The following is a 13376-nucleotide window of genomic DNA, read 5'->3' as shown; positions in this document are numbered from 1 at the left end:
CCTGCCTGCTGAAGACTCTAAGGACGTGACCACAAGACCACCTTATGAAATTGGAACCAAATTTGAAATTCAGAGTGAAACTATGCCCCTTAAAGTCTGAATTTAGTTATTCTATCGGCTGCTGTAATTATGTAGCACAAAGGGCATATTTACTGGTCTCAATGATGAGAGAAAGGGTTATCTCCCATTTCTAGATACAACAAATGGTTCTTTTGATGACATTCCACTCCAAGGCTGATAAATCTCAGTGGATTTTCCTCCTTCCTTCACACTGTAATTCAGGATAGAGCAGAGAAAGCTAATTTAAATCTGTAAGAAAAGTGCCATTTTCTTTCTTTTTTTTTTTTTTTTTGGTATATTACTTTTTATGTCATTCTTTGAAGAAAATGATTATATTACAGTTTTTTCAGTTTTTTGAAAGCTCCTAGCTCTTGGAACCTCACCAAACATTTTAAGTGGCTAATTATAGATGGGGAGTCATTATTGAGGCGCAGAGCACACGAGGTATTTTCATGTACTTGTTGCTTTCTCTAGGTCCGAAAGGAGGACAGAACTTTGGGGTTTTCTTTTATGAAAAGAATATGGACAAGATTGATGCTTAACGAGTGAGTTCATATTTTGCAGAGTCCGAATTGCACTACATTCTTCCCCAAAGAAAGATGTTGTTGGCACCCTTCTGTCCTTCTTGTCAGTTAGTCCTTCACACTGGAAATTTGTCTCATGAGCAATAATGCTTATGGCAAAGTCTGGCATCCGTCCTCTCAGCAGATGTGTATTGAGCACCTACTATATTCCCTTGACTGAGCAAGGCATGAGATGTCAAGGGCATTGCACAGCCTCCGTGAGAATGTCTTCCATGTGTTGGAAGCTTTCAGTTCATTTATAGCCAAATGTGCTCCACCCGACTGAATGGAGCAAATTAGAAAGTATCAGAAAGGGTTGATGTCATCAGGAGTAATAGTCCCCAAGAGAATGAATTCAGCCTGAAAGTGGTTGTAACCAGAGTAAGTAACATCCTAAACATCTCTAAGTAATAATAAATCACTGAAGCGAACCTTTCTGAGACAGTATTCCTGATTGAAAAAAAAAAAAATCAGTGGCAGCTTTTGTTTCGTCATGGCTCAAATAATTTTGAGCTGATTTACATAAGTAGTATCTTCCTGAGAAGGTCCAAATGCGATCCTGAACGCTGAAAATTCTTTCTTTTTACCTGAAGGGAGAGGTACTCTTGGAAGCTTCATGGAATATCATGAATTAAGTTAAATCCAAGTTCTTTGAGTCTGATGCCCCCCAGAATGAAGTAGTTTGGATAATCTAATTCATGCCATATTTGGAGCTGATGTACCATCAGTTTTAAAATAACACCATTACTTTGTATATCATAAGAAAGAAAAAGAGCTACTACACTACAGAAAGCTGGAACCCCATCTGAATGTCACGGTGAGCTATTTAGAGGACAAAAACCTTATTTCAGTCTTGGCACTGGGAAAAGAGAGAAATCAAAATCTTCTCTGAGAATCTGAACTACAAGATGGCACACATTCATACAAGGGACTGAATTACCCTATCAACGTGGCCCGGAAAGCCTCAAGAAAAGGGTTTAAGTGATCTCAAGCTGGCTGTGCCCCCAGATGATGGCAGAAGCAAATAATTTAATCTATGCCAACAGACCTGATTTCCAAGCTGTTAACATGAGCGAAATGTATGTCTTAGTCAAATAAGATCATAAGACACCCTCCCCCCATTGCCATGATCCACAAGGCCACATCTAAGCCTCATACGAGATCACTGTTCACCACTCAAACCCAGCAGTGTGCAGTGTTCTTTCCTCCAGAAGCCACTGCATCGATTTCTAGGAATACCTAAGGAAGCTGGTCTTCCTTTGAAAAGCTGTGTTTACCTACCTGTAAGCTAAATGGAGAGTGGGGAGGAGGGCTTCCTTGAGGGCTTGGCTTCCCTGGTGGCTCAGACAGTAAAGAATCTGTCTACAATACAGGGTTCTTGGGTCGGGAAGATCCCCTGGAGATGGGAATGGCTACCCATGCCAGTATTCTTGCCTGGAGAATCCCATGGACAGAGGAGCATGAAGGGGTGCAGTTCATGGGGTTGCAAAGAGTCAGACATGACCGAGTGACTAACACTTGGACTCCGCAAGCTAGATGGATGTCCTAGTTTGGGGTCACATTCTCATACAAAAAGTCCTGTCCGTGAGAAGTGGCCTTTGCATCTCATTCCTCTCCTCATTCTGAGTTAATTCCAGAGTAATAATCTTCAAGTTAGTACTGGGTGTATACCCACTCTGATTACTGAGATAGCCAAGCGATCAGACCATGAAACTGGCCAGAACAACACTGACCAGAATCTGACCATTAATTCGTCTGTGGAAAGGTCAGTGACACAGCCAGAGACTGGCCCATCCAGTCAGCTCATGACTCTTGTGTAGGAAGATTACCCCTTTGGGGTCATTTCCATACCCAGCTTCACTTTCTCTGGGCTTCCCTGGTAGTTCAGACAGTAAAGACTCTGCCTTTACATGCAGGAGACCCAGGTTCGTTCCCTGGGTTGGAAACATCCCCTGGAGAAGGAAATGGCAACCCACTCCAGTATTCTTGCCTGGAGAATCCCATGGACAGAGGAGCGGGGCAAGTCCATGCGGGTTGCAGAGTCAGACACAGCTGAGCGACTACCACTTTCTCCTCTTCCATCCTGTACATTTACTAACTTATTGGGTAGATACGTGCTCAGAGAGTGAACACTAATTTTAGACTTATCCTAAGTGAAACTTAATTAGGAAAGTGACTCATGCATGAGTCTCACTGGTTTTCTTTTTCATCTTTTGGTACCTTCTGAAGTCAAGTATTAGTGAAGTTAGACTGAGCCTCTCTACTTTTCTTTCCAGTAGTGGGTGATGATTGGGTTTGGTGATACATGTAAAGATATCACCAGCATTCATGGTCTAGTCTCAGAAGTCCCGATGTGATTCAGTTAAGATACTATTACTTATAACCTTACAAAGCTCTCAAAGTTGGATGACACAACTCTGTATTCAGTTCCTCTAATTCTGCTTGAGAAATCTCCCTTTCTCCTTTACATTCTCTTCAAGTTTGAGATGTAGTGTTTTAACAAATCAAAAATCTTTCATTCTGTATGGGTCTTCTTCAAAGGGCCACATAACTCATACTGGGGCTGCTCCATTTTCTTGCAGGTGGATAGGAACTGGTGAACCCCTGGTCCGTTCAGCTCTCAACTGCTGTTTCATGTCCCCTCCCCCATGAGTGATCAGTACTTTTCCCCTCTGTTTTTTTTCAGTTGATTGCTTGGATCCTACGTGCTCCAGCCATGGGGTCTGTGTAAATGGAGAATGCCTTTGCAGCCCTGGCTGGGGTGGTCTCAACTGTGAGCTGGCGAGGGTCCAGTGCCCAGACCAGTGTAGTGGGCACGGCACGTACCTCCCAGATACTGGCCTCTGCAGCTGCGATCCCAACTGGATGGGTCCCGACTGCTCCGTCGGTAAGTCAAGAGGTTTCCTCCTCACTTCCCCCAATGCTGACACCCTGTGTTCCTTCCATGAGCCCACACAGATGGGAATCAACTCTTTGTACTTAGCTGGGGAGGGAGGGACTTTAGTCAGTTGCATAGTACCTCTCTTACTCTGTTCTCAGCCCTGAAGTCTTTGATCCTTGAGAAACAGACAAACAAATCCCACAAAGGTTCTTGTGCCTTGTTGGTTTCATCACCGCAAATGGATGAGGGGCCGGGAGGGACGCTTCCATTTGCATCAGAGCTTTCTTATGTACACTCCCTAAAGGTACTAGAAAACAAAACAGAACAATTCAGTCCCAGACAAACTGAATGGAATGTCCTATAAAACAGAAAAGAGGCTCCCTCGGGGTCCTGGGTGAACATGTTATAAAGCTCTGCAATACTCTAGTGACAGGAAAATAATGAAGTTGCACCATACACTTTATTTTCCTAAAATTAAGAGTACGTGTCTTCCCTCCCACGTGACCTTAAAATGGAACGGTTCAACAGTTCAGGCCAGTCCCCACCTCTCCAAGAACGGTTCCATTCACACTGACAGCACCTATCCAAGCAAGCCATCATCTTTCCGCCCCCTTCCTGTGAGTAGTCAGACAGCTGTCAGATTGCCATGGCAATCAGAAAGGGAACCTCTGTGAAGCTTTGCTACAATGGGAAAGAGCTGAATATTTCATTCCAGAAGGGAAAAAAAATAAAAAAGGAAGATTCCATTAAAATGGGCTATTTGGGGTGTCTTCTCATGCCACTGGTCTCTGGCTTCAATTCTGAGACTAGTAGCCCAGGCCAAGTGCTACAGAGGATGAGGAGGGTGGGGCAGCCCTAGATCCAAGGCCCAGCTGTGCAGCCGACTTGCTGTGTGACTTGGAGTGAGTCACTGACCCTCCTGGTGTGGTTTCCCCTCCCCGGGCCTGATGAGCCACACCTCCCTCCGTAGTCTGTTGTAAGGATGAGTGTCTGGCACGTGCTTGTCCTCGAGTGAGAGGTCTGGAACGCCAGAGTGCATATCTGTCTGTCTGTCTCCTCCCCAACCACAAAAGACTTTGAGCTCCTTTGAGAAAGAAGCTGTGTAAACGCAGCAGAGTTAGAGCGGTCCCGATGGCCACCACGAGGCCGTTCTGGGTGACAGCTGGGTCTGCCGTCCTCCTGTGTGGATGGAGCTGCTGTGGGGCCCCAACCGGCTTTGGGGCAAGGCCGGCTCTCAACAGGGAAAGACATCCCAGCTGGCCAGGGAGTCAGGCTCCATGGGTATCTTTTCAGGTGGGCACCTCCCAGGGAGTTTTGCCAAACCAGATGGGCAGTGTCTGACCTCTTCCCGGGATAGTGTCCCGCCCTAGAACCGTGGTCCTCACACTTCAGCGTGCATCAGAAACACTTGGAGGACATAGTGAAACAAATTTCTGAGTCTCATTCCCTGCGTTTCTAAGCCAAGAGGACCAACCAAGGCATAAGAAGTTGCATCTCTACATAGTTCCCAAGTGATGGTTGATGTCCAGGGGTCCCCCTCTGAGAACACTGCTCTAGAAATTACCTAACCATGAATGAACCAGCCAGTGGAGAGACAGGCTGCCCAAGATGACATGGGCCTTGGGCCAGTTCCAGGGACCCGGGCCATGTTTGTGGTCTGGCCTCCCGTGGAGGGTTTCACCGGAGGTGGTGTTGAGCTGTAATCATTGTTTTTCTTCCAGAAGTGTGCTCAGTAGACTGTGGCACTCACGGCGTCTGCATCGGGGGAGCCTGCCGCTGTGAAGAGGGCTGGACAGGCGCAGCTTGCGACCAGCGCGTCTGCCACCCCCGCTGCATTGAGCACGGGACCTGTAAAGATGGCAAATGTGAATGCCGAGAGGGCTGGAATGGTGAACACTGCACCATTGGTAGGCAAACGGCAGGCACCGAAACAGGCACATATTGCTTTATTTTCATAAACCGTAGATCTATAGTGATGGTCGCGCGTTGCAACCGGCTGTTCCCTCAGGGACACAATGCTTCCTGCTGCCTCTCAAATCTCCCGGGGGCATAGGGAAGGGAAAAGCATGGTCCCGATCGGAAGAGATTTTCCCTGCTTCCCAGAATTCCAGATTGGGAGGAAAGGGACCAGATTAGATACGAAAACCCATCCAAATTACTGAGCAGGGGGAGAGAGAAATGCACACGCATGGGAAATTGTCAGGACCTGGAGGTTTTAAGTACCCCAAGTAACTGCAATCTGCAGGTCTCCCCTTTCTGAATATCCTCCCAGCTGGTTGGATCACTGGATCCTTGCTTGGTGGCAACAATGGAACTCACTTCTTTTAGATCAGGTTGGATGCAGGCTGGACTCCCAGGTTTCCTGGGTAACCAGGTACCAGTTGTAATAAGTTTGAGCATCCTCTTGCTGTCCCAAGACAAAAACTTTGCCTTTGGTCTCCTGCCTACCACTACCACCACTGATAAATGTCTTCTCCTTTGACCCCATTTCATTCTCACTCAGCCACATCTCTATATAAGCTTCATGACCGAGAATATGTCTCTACAGGTCATTTTCTTTGCTAAGAAGTAGTAGTTCTCAAGTTTCTTCCATTTTGGTTTCTTTTTTGTCATTATTGTGGTTTTGGGTAGGACAAAACTGGCTTCATTATACCACTTATCCCTTTAATTGAGGAGATGGGAGTGATTGCCCTCTGGCTTTCCACATCATTTAGACAGTTGGGATTAGCATTTTTTTTTGCATTTGTTATTTAATTAAGTCAGATCTAGGGTTGATTTCATGCCAAGTCTGGCTGAAGCCACTGGCTGGCATGGACACTCTCAGAGAAGTTCCTATCCAAACTACTAACTTGGTCTCTTGAACTTACCTTTGATTCTAGCCATTGAGTTGGGGGCCCTCCCATCTGCCCTAACCTCAAGGCCTCAGGCACCTGGAGTAAAAGGCAGGATTAGGAGCTGGTCCAGGGCTGACTCCTGAGAACAGACTCAGTTTCCCATGCTGTTCATTTGGGTGGTCAAGCAGAGATAAAGTGCTCTTTGCATTTGATTTCCCCTAATTCCATCTAATTGGGTATCAGAGGGGGCAGCGTGCCTATCCAGGCCATGACCGTAGCACTGGGACCCTGCCGGGACAGTCTGTTAGCAGTGAATTGTTTTTGCAATCTCTCAATGATGCTCCAGACCCCATGCCCCGCTCCCCTCCTGCAGCTGCTTTCATTTACAGTTCCCTGCAGAGTCTGGGGGAAAATTCAGAAGGCTCTCAGAGGAAGGATGTGTACAGCCCAATATCCAGACAGTTTAAAATCATTACCAATAGCTCCCGCTCTTTAGAGGTGCTCCTCTTGAAATACTTTTGCATGCTTGGTGTGATGTAAATATAGACTCTCCCCCCATACCTCCATTGCCCTCAGTCTTCCTCCCCAAAAGAGCCCTTGCCAACCAATAACCTTTAGATGGAAAATCCCACTTTCCCTCAGTTTACACAATCCAACCTCAACCTCCCCTTTTCCCCCCACCCCCCATCTGCCAAGGGTTTAGCATCCCACAAGGATGCCTACTGGCCCTCTCTATCCTACAACCCATCTCTACTCTGGGAAGAGCTCACAGTGCTGATGGATCAGAGCGAAGCTTGGAAAACCCTAGGCTGAAGGGGGCCAAATCCAGCCTGCTACCTGTTTTTCTGTGACTTTTGAGCTAAGAATAGTTGTCACATTTTTTTAAGGGTTGAAAGAAAAATATTTCCTGACACATGACAATTATTTGAAACTTCAATTTCAGTGTCCATTACACAAGGTGTTAGTTGAGGGCAGCCCCACCACGTGTTCGATGTATTGTCAGCTTCTGCACCGCTCTTTGGCATTCAGTAATTGCAGCGTGGTCCGCGAAGCCCTTTGTTGTCTGGTGCAAAACATAGTGAAAAAAACTGGCCCACCCCTGAATTGGAGAGTTGCACCAGTCTGGGTAGAGAGAGGAGAAAAGAGAAGAGGGTTAGCAACTCACTTTAGGGAAAGGACACCAAATGTGACTTGAAGGACATCAGGGGCCAAGAGAAAGGGAAAGGTCCAGATGTCACAGAGAACGAGGAGAGAGAAAACAACTGTGGCATGGAAATGTCTCTGTGGTCTTTGAAAATGAGATGGGAAGATGGTAACTTGAGTCTCATAGAAAATGGTGAGGATGCGGCCGGCAGCATAGCACAGGAGATGATTCTAGCTAGCCCTTCGGGCGAGATGAATTAGAGAAAGGGGTTCTTGCTACTTGAAGCATTTGGTTCAAGTTTCATATCACCATGACCTCTTGAGAGACAGAGAAAGATGCAGATTAATACGCCAAGTAAAGCTCCCCCAATGAAGCTAGTGACATCCAAGGAAGGTTTCTCCTTGAGAATTATGATCTTGCGTGACTTCATGAGCTTGTACTACTTAAGTTATAAAGGTCTTTATCACCAGTGTCTGTCCTTGTGAGAAATTAGGGCTCTATGGTTTTCTTAGTAGGATCAGTGCCATCTCCTCATAGATTTATTAATATGTTTGCTGGGGCTTTGCCCAAAAAAAGCCAAGCATACCTTGGTTTGGTGAGACTTGCTATTGAAAATCTAGAGGTGTTCGTACACGCGTAATTGCGCCTTTTGCTTTTCAACCTCTGCCCCCAGAGCTGTATCATGGAGTTCTAGGCTTTTATTTTGAGCAGACACTCCTGTCAATTCACTTTAAGTAAATGCCACAATTTACAAGCCCAGAATCGGTCCTCCTCCTCAGGGATACTGACAGTCAGAAAGGAAAGTGAGGCTTTTTGGTTCCTTTCAAAAAGAGCCTCCAAAGCTGTGTTTTGAAAATAGAAAATAAATAAGAATGAAATGGCACCTAGTCTACAAAAAAGGCATTGGCAGGTTTGGGGTAAGACAAAGCAGTGGGTGCTTAGAGTTGGGGGACTTTGGGTTGTCTGTGGTTTGTTTTCAAAAGGTCATGGTGCAACGGTTTTCTTAGGGTCATTGCAAATAGTCGGCTAAACAATTCACATCAGTCCTCGTGTATCACATGTATTTTACTGAAGGAAGCGAGAAGATAGATGCTGGGCTTGGGGAGGGGCGGGATGAGAATAAAAGCACAGCCTCCACAGCTCAGTCAAGTAGAATCACCAGAATCTATTCATAATTGGTCAAATGCATTTCTAGAATTTTGCAACCCAATTGTATTTGGATATTTAATACCTATCACTGAAATTTTAAATACAAGTTACCACATTTCAGCATTAACCAGTAGAGCTAGCTTAACCAATCCTAGGCTGGATTCTACCAAGCAATGAATTTACTCTGTCTCTAACAAGTTAGAAACAGAGGATGGCTAAAATCTACAGAACTGCACTGGTGAGAAATAGGTACTGAATCCAGACCAACTGCAATCCCTGTATATCTTTAGAATATATTAGCAATGTTTGAATAGGCGGCAGTTTACGCATATGAATAAGTCGGAAAGCACATTATGTGGTGAGAATAGTTTCATTCTTTAAGCATAATCTTAAAATGGGTTGTTTTTCCAGTCACCTGCCACCCCTCCCCTGCCTGCCTCTTATTAATACTGAGGATTTAACCTCAGAAGTCCATTCAAAATCTATAACACCAGGGCATAAAGGAACCATAGAATAGGTCAGAAGTCTCTGTGAGCTAGAGTAGAGTCAGATAAACATCTCTTATAAAGAAATAGAGTAAACGTTAACATGTTTTGCAAACAGAATAGTGGGGCAGAATACAGGGAGAGACCAGTGTTCTTATTACTGGAGATTGCAAGAGGAAAGCCAGATGCTAATTGAAGATAGTCACTATTATCTCTTGAATGTCAGCTGTCCAGACACCCACTTTAAATAATACAAGCTAACATGTGCACAGAATAAATCCATTGGCACTAGGCTCCAACCCTACGTGAACTCCTTGATATCTGGGTAGCAAGCAATGTCTATAATGGTTATTCTAGCCTGTTTATTTTGTCTATGTGGTCCTGACCTCCAGCTGCATTTCAGAATCATGAGGACTGGATTCCCAGAACCATGTGGGGCTGAATAGCCTGCCCCTGGAACACAAGTCACATCAGTTTTCTTTTCCCTCGATCGCACTGGGGCCCTTCTATTTTTCCTCTTTAATTGGTTGGGGAAAGAACTAGGTTCTTGCGATGTTAATAAGGAAAATGAATCTTTACCCAAGGTAAAACCAGCCGTGCGAAAATCTGATATGCTGATTAAGTGATTGTCACCAGGAATAGACAGGGTCACAGTCCAGGAGGCAGAGAACTTCGGTGCTACAGGGAACGGTCGAGAAGGAGACGACTGTCGAAATGAACCAACTTCAGACCAGTACAGCTGCTTCTGCGTCTCATTCCAGCTTCATTCTAGTTGTAGAAACTTTTTTTTTTCTTGTAGCTATTATCCTTCAACATTTGAGCTTTCATGACTCTACAATGAGATATCAAGTTGAGATAAAATTTGCCACTGTGGTGCCATCCTTCCTATAGGATCTGCGGAAGCAGCTAATTCTCTGATTTGCTCATTAGCCTGTTCCTACTGGAGCCCTTCTTGGAACCTGTCCTAGGATCTCCCATCTTTTTTGAAGTGAAAACCTAAAGTGATGATTATTTACCATTTAAGACTGTGGACAGCAGAGAGGAGAGGATGTTCCTCTGCTTTTTTTTTTCCCTCTACACGTTGGCCAGAATGTGAGCCTTTTCACTGAAGATCAGGAATCACCACATGCCCAGAAGTTATCTCTGAGTCTGTTCAGGCAGTCTGCCGAGGTTTCCTACCCAAACTCAGAACAAGGGCCTGGTGGTAGTGATTATGGGAACCCATTTTCAGCTCACTGTAAAAAGTGGAATAAAATGAAAGGAAAAAGAAAAGAAGAAAACTGCCTTACAAGTAGTGAGATGGGTTGCTGAAAGTGTTTACTTTCTTGTCCTAGATGTTGAAGAGGAGCTTTTGGGGGAAAGGTAGCCACAAAGCTCCCACTAGTTTTATAGCTCAACCATCCTCTAGTTTAAATGTAAACTTTCTTTTGTATTACTTCCTATGTGATTTAGTCATATATGCCCCAGCAGAAAAGGAGGTCCCATCAAAAAAGAAAAGAGGCAAAGAAGTCTTGGAATTTTAGATCTGTGAGGAGGCAGTAGTTGGAGCATTCCTTGTACCATCCCCTTCATATTTCAGAGGGTCCCTTGATGTACTGGTGTGTGGCCCACAGGGACAAGGCTCGACCCAACAACGAGATAGCATGATACAAGGAGTTACTGCCTTCATAAAAGCAAAGAACTAAAAACAGTTCTGAACTCTCAGAACAGAGTGAGCGTTAGCATGAGAGATTCCAGATTCTAAGAAAGGAGAACATCAAAGAGTAAGAGCTATAGCAAACCTGAGCTGCCCTCCCTGAGTGTATGTAATGAGAGCTTGGTCGCTTCAACTTTTACAGAGAATCAGCATTTCTTCCAAGTCTATGGTTCTTGGGTTCACAGTATGCACTCAAGACTTTATATTAAAGGGAAAGGGAACACAAAGAGGGCCCCAGAGCGATGAATTCCATAGGATGTTCATGATGGACATTTACTCATCACTTGCTCTCTGATTCATCATGGTGTCATGACGAATAAATTGACAGAGGAGATCTGTGTTCTAGGCTTGGGTGTGCCATGAACATTCTGGGTGCCCTTGAGAAGTCACCCAACCTTCTGGCCTCAGTTTCTTTCTGAGACCAGTGAGGGGGTTGACTACATCACTGTCCATAAACATGAGATGCTTTCTGTTGGTGTGCAAGTATACTTATTGACTGATTATGCATGGCTGTTAAAACAGAAGTATTAGGAAAACCATAACTAGCTCATCAAACTCACAATTATACGGGCATTATTGCTTAGGGATGTGGCAGAAGCAGGTAGTGATATTAGGCCTGAGTAAATTTGTAAAAAAAACATTAAGTAAATAACAGTGCAGATATTGCAAATATCACAAATTCAATATGTGATTGACTGGATTTAGAACACACTTGGATGAAGTGATCTCTAAGGACCTGTCCATCTCCAGAAATTTATTACTTTTGATGCAAATGTATGTGCATCAAATGGAATGGTCCATTTCAGCACAATCAAATCTTTCTCTTCTGTAAGGTCAGGGAGGGTCTCCAGGTAGATTCCCATAATACATACTTTACATTAAAGGGATAGATACAGCAGAGTGTTGGTTTCAATGATGACACACGGTCGAGTTGTTGAAGTCAGTGCTGCTTTTTATTAGTCTGTCTGATTATCTGTTCATCTCAGTCCCAATTTATATCTGGTTTACCTAGAGAATCCTTCTCGGCATTCAAACACTTCCTTACATGGTTTATATTTATGTTTCTTTAAAAATTTTTTTTACTGAAGTCTAGTTGATTTACAGTGTTATGTCAATTTCTGCTGTGCAGCAAAGTGATTCAGTTATATACACACATATATATGTATATATTCCTTTTTAAAATATTCTTTTCCATTCTGGTTTATCATAGGGTATTAAATATAGTTCTCAGTGCTATGCAGTAGGACCTTGTTGTTTCTCCATTCTATATAAATTAATACCTTAAGTCAACTAACCTCAGCCTCCCACTCCATTCCCTTCCCCCAACCTCTGACCCCTTTGCAAGCACCAGTCTGATCTCTATGTCTGTGAGTCTGTTTCTGTTTCATAGATAGGTTCATTTGTGTGATATTTCAGATTCCCTCATATAAGTGATATCATACATTATTTGTCTTTCTCTTTCTTAGTTACTAAATATGATAATCTCTGCTACTGCTGCTGCTAAGTCGCTTCAGTCGTGTCCGACTCTTGCGACCCCAGAGACGGCAGCCCACCAGGCTCCCCCGTCCCTGGGATTCTCCAGGCAAGAACACTGGAGTGGGTTGCCATTTCCTTCTCCAATGCATGAAAGTGAAAAGTGAAAGTGAAGTCGCTCAGTCGTGTCTGACTCTTAGCGACCCCATGGACTGCAGCCTACCAGGCTCCTCCATCCATGGGATTGTCCAGGCAAGAGTACTGGAGTGGGGTGCCACTGCCTTCTCTTATGATAATCTCTAGTTGTGTCCATTTTGCTACAAATGGCATTATCTCATTCTTTTCATGGCTGAGTAGTATTCTGTTGTATATTTGTACCACATCTTCTCTATCCATTCATCTGTCCATGGACATTTAGCTTGCTTCCATATCTTGGCTGTTGTGAATAGTGCTGCTGTGAACATAGGGATGCATGAATCTTTTTGAAATATAGTTTTGTCTGAATATATGCTCCGGAGTGGAATTGCTGAATGATGCCTAATTCTGTTTTTAGTTTTCAAGGAATCTCCATACTGTTTTCCATACTAGCTGCACCATCTTATATTCCCGCCAACAGTGTAGGAGAGTTTCCTTTTCTCCCCACCTCTCCAACATTTGTTACTTGGTTTCTTGTAGACTTTTTCACGATGGCCATTCTGAATGGTGTGAAGTGGTACATCACAGTAGTTTTACTTTGCATTTCTCTAATATTTAGTGATGTTGAGCATCTTTTCACGTGCCTATTAGTCATCTGTATTTTTTTCTTTGGATACATTTGTGTTTCTTAATAAAAACAAGGTAGTGTTAGTAGAGGTCCATCTGACTATAGCCACTTCACTTGGTTTGGGGGCAATGCAAGCGTGATGATGAAGTGCTTAAGACAGAGTCTTTTGGTTCAGTCAACCAGAGATCAAATCCTAGCAAATTTCCCGACCTCTGTATGCCTCAGTTTCTTTGTTTATAAAAGGAGAATAATGAATACGACCTTCCTCAAACCTCAAACATATATGGGTTATATGTAAAATAGTTGGCACAGCACCTGTCATAATGTA

The 13376-nt window shown here is 44.1% G+C and overlaps 1 protein-coding gene across 6 annotated transcripts in view; it reads left to right on the top strand.

Moving 5' to 3' along the window:
* Window positions 1-13376, top strand: part of LOC108633191 (teneurin-2) — a 755039-nt gene that overhangs the window by 585237 nt on the left and 156426 nt on the right. For 4 of the 6 annotated variants that reach the window (XM_018050072.1, XM_013965750.2, XM_013965752.2 and 1 more), the window contains 2 exons: window positions 3310-3510; window positions 5226-5438. In XM_018050072.1, coding sequence (XP_017905561.1) covers window positions 3310-3510; window positions 5226-5438 — 414 coding nt within the window. The remainder of the gene's footprint in view (window positions 1-3309; window positions 3511-5225; window positions 5439-13376) is intronic. The other 2 variants (XM_018050073.1, XM_018050074.1) reach the window with 2 other exon arrangements.

This window comes from Capra hircus, chromosome 7 (assembly GCF_001704415.2).
Source record: "Capra hircus breed San Clemente chromosome 7, ASM170441v1, whole genome shotgun sequence".
NCBI classification, from domain to species: Eukaryota; Metazoa; Chordata; class Mammalia; order Artiodactyla; family Bovidae; genus Capra; species Capra hircus.
This window is presented reverse-complemented; position numbering and strand designations above follow the sequence as displayed.